Raw genomic sequence first — 7848 nt, 5'->3', positions numbered from 1 at the left:
GCAACGCGTCGCTTCCCAAAATGCAGTTCGGCAGACGTCACCCCATTCAAATTTAATGGTGAAGCGTCAACGCACGCTGCTGTGTGGACGGGCCTCTGTTTAACATTTTGGGTTACTTGATGTTACTTCATGTTAAGGCTAATAAAAATGACATGGCTAAGGCTGTAATGCTAACTAACGTGCTAGCTACTAGCTAGGTAGCTAACTTGATCCAGCCACTCCTGGTCCTTTCATCAGACGGGAAGCGAAAGAACGAGCAAGACCCATTGCTGGTATGATAACAACCCGGTAGGCTACTAAGCACACAGGCCTCTTGTTAAAGCTATCTTAGCTATCTCTTATATTTAGCGGAGGAAAATAATTGTGACATCACTTACATCTGGGATTTGTAATCTTTCTAGTTGCATATTTTTCATAGTCTTATATTTCAACAGTTTTACGACAAACTGTGACTTTTTTGACATGGAAATTATTTTTTAAGATTGACAAACATGTGTTATTCGTGGCACAATTTAAACGGGATCGAAAGATAAGTTTTTCTCTCTCCATTGACTTCAATATATAATTTTTCCGAAATAAGGTCCCATGGACCGGAAGTAGATGGGCGTGACTTCGCCACTCTATATCATGTTTAAAACCACATCAAGGATTATTTCTGAAACAGTATGGAGCTCAAATGCTTTTTCTTTTGCGGGTTTAAGTTGGTTGAGTAACTTTTTATATCCTGCTTTTTTACATATACTCTCTCCAGTACAGGTTAGCTCTGAGTGTTAGCGATGCTTGCTAATGTAAACAAAGACGGTATTACTTCCAAAAGACATCGCGCATTGTTTCTGATAGCGATGTTTCTGATAGGGCCGTGGGTGTAAAGCCAGCCCACATTTCCGATATTACGTCATATCGGACGCAAATCTGGATCAACTCCGTTGTACTCCCGTTTTCAGAGATTTGGGTACGGAGGAAAAGAGAAAGGGTTTTGTTTTCTGACACTTTGTGAGTTCCCTGACACACCGGGGACATATTTTGATGTATAAAAGACGTACAAGAGTGCATTTTGCATGATAGGTCCCATTTAAATTATGTCAACCTTATATTTTTAGGGGACAAAATATAAATATTGTTACACAAATACATGAAAAATAAGAATATTTCTATGATAATTCACCCGGCATATTTTGTATATCCTAATTTACTTCACAAGTGCAGTTTAAAGTAATTACTTATGACTCAGATGATCTTAGAATTGTCATTGGTCTTGGTCTTTTTCTCCACTAAAAAAGTAACTGAGAAGAAAACACTTTTTATGAAACCCTTCCAATTTGTTCAGAAATAGTTTATGTAAAATACGATAAAAAGAGGCGTATCGTATTTGTTCAGTGTAGCAAATACAATAATGGGTGGATTTAAATTAAATCAATCAAAGGATATGAAAGGTATTGGAAATAAATAAGACGTTTAAATAAATAAAAAAGCTATTTAAAAATCTTAATAAAACCTTCATTACAAACTAAATCCAATAAAAAGGTGTCTTTTTTGTCCAGCCTAGATCTTGTATAGATTTGGATTTGGATCAAAAAACATCGAAGCTATGAAAAATACAAAATTGATCAAGTATATATTTTTTAATAATGTTAAATCAATTCTTGATTAATTAATTGTATTAAAGTATACGTATTAAATAATATAAGACATCTATTCTAAAAATGTTCACTAGTTTCCAATATGAGCTCACCCTCCTTTCACTGCCAACAGTCTGTGAAACCATGAAATAAGACACCACTGGATCCAGAGTGAATGTCTGTTTGATAGCCAAACTAAGACTCACTTCACTGTCGTGCCACCTACTTCCTGTTTTGCAAGTTATTTTTGGTATGGAAAATGGGTTGGATTCTCTCCCCTCCCATTGGCTGGTTGACTGTCCTCATAAACATATTTTAGGTTACTCTTGAGGTATAACATTTGTATAAAAAAAAGCGGAGCTGTGCTGTCAGATTCAGATCATAGATGCATTTAATAGAATCATCCTTATTAATATTTTATGAGAATATTAGAAATTCAGATTTGTGAATTTTCCTTTCAAGGATTTCAGCTCTGTCTATGGCAACTGTCAGACAAACACAAACCGATATTGTGGATATTAATAAGTATTGTTTTATATAATGATGTTATTCAAGGGAACAGAATATAAAATGTTCCATGTTTGTAGTGCATTGTTAAAAAAAGGGTAAACATTACCGTAACATATTTCCAGGGTTAGCCAAATGTACGTTATGCTACTGGACTTAGCTAATTGTCCATTCTCGAATGATGACTGTCTTGATATGTTATAGAAATTCAATACATCTACTATTTCAGTAAGGTGGAAGTGAACTTGATGACTCAATAGCTACTTAGCGTAATGTTTTTATTGAGGATGTTGGTGCACATACAGAGTCAGTTTGGTAAATATAAGCTAAAGAGATTGAAAACTACTCTAAATGGTAAACTTAATGTTAGGCAAATCCCAGTTTATTTAATCAAATGGCAGGGTAAAGTCAATGCAAAAATGTTAATTTGATTGTATTTTTTTCCATATGACATACTCAAGCATGAACAAGAATGCATTTAAGAGTACTGTTGAACAACACTTTGCCATCTTTTTCAGTGCTGCACTTGTTCCTGAGAAGGTCCAACATGCCTGCTCTGATCTCTGGGGTGAAGGACTGGTCGAAGTGATCTTTGGCCGTCATGAAATTCAGCAGACGTTGTCCAAGCTTGCTGCTCGGAGTGAAGCACTCTGAGATGTCGAAAGAGTTGGGAATGGTGTGTTCATCGTATTTCAGACCGAGGCTTTTCAAGCAGGCAATAATCTCTCCGGAAGAGCGATACTCTGTGATGGTGTCGACACACAGATCCTTCTTGTAGGTCTTCCACAGGGTGTCCCAGCCACTGTTAGCTGGATAGCATGAGATAAAAATAGTACATTAATTTCAGAAGAAACATATTGTCACACAACAAAACATAAATGTTGCTGTCAAAAGATACTCTTGGTCATCTTAGGATCTCATATATTAGGCAAGAAGGCTGGTAGCTTCAACAGTCCTCAACACAAAAAACCACAAAGAGGATATTCTTTAGGGTAAATTAAGAATGTGCATTGTTGAATGTCTGGTTGGACACAGATATGAAAAACTTTGGAAAAGAAGCAGTATTGAATTGCAATTGTTTCTTGAGTTACCTGCTTCAACGATGATCATAAGCCTGCCATTGTTCTTCAGCAGGCTTTGGAAGAACTTTATGGTGCCGGCGAGGTTATCAACGTAGTAGATCATCTGTGAAGGACAGAGTTGTGGGCAACCTTTAAACTGACCTTTACAATTGAGGATTGCATTATGTTATACAGTATGTAAGACTATTAATAGCACCTAACATTATACTTTTGTTTGGCAGAAAGTGCTATGCTGATTTGCTCCCCGATGAATTTAAGCAGCAAGAGATAATTGAGATGGGGGGGTTACCTAAATCAATCTCATTGGATAGTTGAGACACCGGCAATATACCAGCAGCTGGTTTTGTAATTTAAGCTTTTCTGATGTCATGACCGAGAATCAAATTCATATACCTGAATCATGTGTATGAAGTCAAATTTCTTCACGTCTCCTTTAGCTTCGACATGCTTCTCATAGTCCTCACTGTGCATGATATGCCAACCAAAGGGGATCTTCTGAAGGTTAGCGATCTTTGCTACCGATGCTAAAAAACAGAGATGCAGACAAATTAGTTAGTTTATGAAAATGTGAGCCATCACCTAAAAACTACATACAATAAGAGTAAGAAGAAAGTAATGAACAGATACAATTATACTTTTTCATTGTGGTGAGTTCTGAAAGGTTAATTACCTTTGAAGTTGTCAGTAAGTTTGGAGCTGCCCTCCACAATGTCAGCAGAGATCGGGACAGCAGGGAATGTGGACTGCAGCAGAGTCAGCATCTGGGAGTCCATCTCACCTGGAGGAAAACAGGTAGTCTTTAGGCTTTTAAATCATGCTGCTTCTGTTTGAAGCAATCATCCACCAAAATGAATGACATACAGTAGCTTTGAATTAAAAAAATATGATGTAACATTCCAGACACATTTTAGATTATTAGTTTAAAGCCATGTACGTGAAAGGGGATTAATTCAACTTTCCTGTAAAAACAAATATACTTTATGAGGTTAATATAGGACCTCAGAAGCCTGACTGAGTTAACGTCTTTCATCTAGAAAATTCTCTCATGATGTGTGCCCAGAAAGTGTTTTCTTGCTACAGTGGAGTAACTCTTAAAAGAGTAGAATTCATTCTGAAAAGGTTGTACATTTGGAAAATTATTTAAATATGTTAAATAAAGATGCTGTACCCCACTGTATCCCTTGTACTCTTGAACTTTGTGATCACACACTAGTTAGTATCTGAGCTGCTGTGATTCATCACATACCTCCACCGCTTCCAACACCTAGTACATCCAGACTGCTTTTGCCTGCTCCAATTCTGCATCAACACATGACAGGTGAAAAAGAGACACTCAGTTTAAGGATGCAATTGTAAATCACAATTTAAACCGTAAATAAATGAAAAATTGAAATGAACAAATCCCTCCAATCAGAGATGGAACGCACTGTTACTTTTAAGAAATTCTAGTTCTAATTCTTATTTGTCTAAGCATTAAGTGTTGGGTCAGCAAAAGCCTACATACCTATGAAAACCTGCTTACAGTATTTGTTTATTAAAATATTCATACAAAATTGTACCAAAAATCTATTTTTTTCCCAGTGTAGTAATACAATGCTGGATTGATTTTAAGTCATTGGCTAACAATAGATGGAAAATATTGATTAAGTTAGCAGGGAGGTATTGAAAAAGACATTGGTTTTGTGTCATTCAAACAGACATGTATTGATGATTACTAAATTAATCCCTGTGGTTAAGAGTGACTCGTATGGACAAGAATGTGAGACAGAGTAAGAACACGCTGTTGGTGAGTCTGTCAAATATCCAACCTAGAACTAACTTCATTGCGGTGCCACCCACCCACTTCACTGTTATCAGGGTTGTTTGGACATAGAAATTGGGCAGTTTTCCTAAAAAAACATTGACTTTGGACCAATGTAGACGAAAACATTTGTTGTTTTACTGTTGAAATATGCAAGCTTTGCTGCTCAATGAAATGACAAGCAACCTTATCTCTCTTTGAACGAAAACATACCAAACTTTGAGAAAAGTCATTGAATGAAAATGATCTAAATGATCCCTTTGTCTTCAAAAGGCAGCCACAACCTCTACTGAGTGAGTTATCAGTTAATAGGTGAACAACATTTTTTTTAATGCAGCACTCCTTTCGTGTAGTAGCCTACCTTTGAAATTCTCCAGGCAGGACATTGTGAACACACTGCATGATAGCCTCGTGCTCTCCAGAGTGTTCTAGGTAGAACTGAAAGCTTTGGACGCAGCTTCCTTCATAACAAGTCTGCTTTGCTTCTGCAGCCATGACTGATTCCTGCAATGCATAAAAAAAAGCGGTTGCAAATCAAACATTAATGATTGAAGCATGCATAGAAAAACAATCTCTGATTCACTATGATAAGCAGTATTTGTCAAGTATTAAACAGCTACCTTGAGTGTGCAGGAAAGGAGAACAGAGTGAATTGGTCCCCACTTTAAGGCTGCAGAGTTTTCCCCTCCCACAAGCTGTCCTGAAAAAACATGTGTTACGTAACTCTTAAAGGAATGAACTTTGCATGTGCACCAGAGCAAACTGAAGATGTGCAGTCAGATTCCTGTTCAGTGAAGATTCCAGTGACTACTAGGAAATTATCTTTATCATTAGTGGAAGAGAATCATAGACATCCTCAGAAAATGGTTTCTAATGTTTAGTTAGTGTATTCTCTGTGGCAACATTCAAAGCTAATTTCAGATCAACCTGCCAAACAAATTCAGGTCAAAAGTAAGTGTGTGTGTGTGTGTGTGTGTGTGTGTGTGTGTGTGTGTGTGTGTGTGTGTGTGTGTGTGTGTGTGTGTGTGTGTGTGTGTGTGAGAAAGAGAGAAAGATGCATGTCTTTGTTTGCTTATCTTTTTTTTTGGCATACGTACTGTACTCTATCCCCTGAATTGACCTCAAGTAGGGCAAAAGCGTTCTCTTAGAACTCATCACTTATTATAATTGCAAGTTAAACATTTTCATCAAGTCTGTCATCTTGAAATAAACATAAGAATCCTTTCTTAATAAACAACTGCCCCGCCTGACCAGTTGGAAGTGCGGAACATAAGCCTTCCATTGTTCTTCAGCAGGCTGTGGTAGAACTTGATGGTGTCGGCTAAGTTATCCACATAGTAGATCATCTGTGAAGGAGAGCATTATGGGAAAGTTTTAATCTAACCTTTTCAATTAAAGCTTGCATCCATGCAAGTACACAGTCTGTGTTTTCATGTCTAGGACAAATATGTCAGACAAAACACTGATGCAGTGTTTCTGCCAGACCAGGGCTGAGAGGGCGTCCACCCCGAGATATAGATACTCTTTACGTTAGTGAGCCGGATCATTTGACTCGGCGAGCGCCAGCTGTTTCGCCTCCCAAACGGCTCTTCATGTTACCACAGTTTACCACGGAGCCTCAGTTTCGCCGCTGCCAGGCTCCGGCGCTCGCAGTTCACGCACGTGCTCCACTAGCACCGCCCCCCCACCCTCATCGCGTCCAAATCGCGCACGTTCCGTTTTGTGCAGTGTGAGGCACCACCGATGTCGGGGAAACGATCTTCAATACTCCGAAAAGAATCCCACCAGACTCCTTTGCCGCTCCAACAGAGGGATGTCCTTGTCCTTTGTCCTTTTGGTCAATTCAAGCGATAAAAACTCTCGATCTTCTCTAGAATTATAAACATTATTGGATGCCCTCGGCTCGAGTTCAGGACGTCCCGAGCTGAATAAGGGCGTCAAATGACGGCAAGATGCCCCCTGGCGGAAACGCTGCACTGATGATTGCTAAACACTTTTTTTTCAGCAGAAAAGGTAATGCTTATTTGCTCTCAATGCATGGACACGAAGACCTGAAAGGGAACCCTAAAAATAATCATTTCAATTTAAAAAATAATCAAAAAATCTAACTTATTTTACCTGAATCATGTCTATGAAGTCAAATGTCTTCATGTCTCCTTTTGCTTTGACTTGCCTCTCATAGTCCTCACTGTGACTTTGAGGGCACAGAAGTTAGTTTTATGATTCAAAACAAACGTTATGAGTAAGCCAATAAAATGGATAACCTATAACATTATGTGATAAACCCTTGATTACTCAAGCCTTGATTCAGAGGGCACAGATGTTCGAGAGAAGTCTAAAGCCGCTTTCACACTGCAGGACTTGCCGTACTTTAGTGCCGGCACTAAAGTACCACGGCACGGAATCCGCCAGGGGGCTAGTGCCAATCGCATTCACACCGCAGTACTTTCCCTGAGACAAGATTACGCTGACGTCACTTCGTCTTCTTCTTCTCTGGGTTTACTGGCAGGCCGCAAAACCACTTCACGGCGAGTACAAAAAAAAACGAGAGAAGAACTACAAGGGGGAGGGGGTATAAAGCCCACCCGTTGTACATTATATAATAGGTAGGCTCAGCAGACAGACCGTAGTGCAAAGATAAAGTGTCACATGATGATCTACTAAATAGTGAATTCGGCATCAACTTCACCAAGATGAAGTTCATATCTTCCTAAGATACGTGTTACTTTATGTCCCTACTAGAATCCGAGCTCAAATGACTCAAACCAACAAAAGGTCCAAGCAAAGAATCATGTGCACCATGAGGCTGGGTTATAAGGGTCATTTACAAATAAAATAC

General features: G+C 38.6%; 1 protein-coding gene across 2 annotated transcripts; it reads right to left on the bottom strand.

Annotated features, from left to right (window-relative positions):
* Nucleotides 1-2387: 2387 nt before the first annotated feature.
* LOC104963990 (histamine N-methyltransferase A-like) lies at nt 2388-7212 on the bottom strand. 2 transcript variants are annotated; one of them, XM_010792692.1, is made up of 8 exons: nt 7128-7212; nt 5630-5709; nt 5371-5513; nt 4455-4507; nt 3879-3986; nt 3602-3732; nt 3218-3311; nt 2388-2935 (listed from the first exon to the last, which is right to left on the bottom strand). In XM_010792692.1, the coding sequence occupies exons 3-8, from the start codon at nt 5502-5504 to the stop codon at nt 2583-2585; spliced, it is 873 nt and encodes a 290-aa protein (XP_010790994.1). In that variant the 5' UTR covers nt 5505-5513; nt 5630-5709; nt 7128-7212; the 3' UTR covers nt 2388-2582. The 2 variants fall into 2 exon arrangements, with proteins under 2 accessions (XP_010790994.1, XP_010790993.1); XM_010792691.1 differs by having other exon boundaries at nt 5630-5704; nt 7128-7175.
* Between the last annotated feature and the right edge of the window lie 636 nt (nt 7213-7848).

The sequence above is a fragment of the Notothenia coriiceps genome, unplaced genomic scaffold (assembly GCF_000735185.1).
Source record: "Notothenia coriiceps isolate Sejong01 unplaced genomic scaffold, NC01 NC01_scaffold00036518, whole genome shotgun sequence".
NCBI classification, from domain to species: Eukaryota; Metazoa; Chordata; class Actinopteri; order Perciformes; family Nototheniidae; genus Notothenia; species Notothenia coriiceps.
This window is presented reverse-complemented; position numbering and strand designations above follow the sequence as displayed.

What these genes read in the sequence shown, in the direction of transcription:
- LOC104963990 (XM_010792691.1), bottom strand. Translation starts at nt 7,160, where the DNA reads ATGAAGACATTTGACTTCATAGACATGATTCAG. An exon ending in AGGTGTTGGAAGCGGTGGAG is followed by an intron (nt 3,987 to 4,454) that starts GTATGTGATGAA and finishes GTTTTCCTCCAG; the next exon opens with GTGAGATGGACTCCCAGATG. An exon ending in ACTTCATACACATGATTCAG is followed by an intron (nt 3,312 to 3,601) that starts GTATATGAATTT and finishes TGTCCTTCACAG; the next exon opens with ATGATCTACTACGTTGATAA.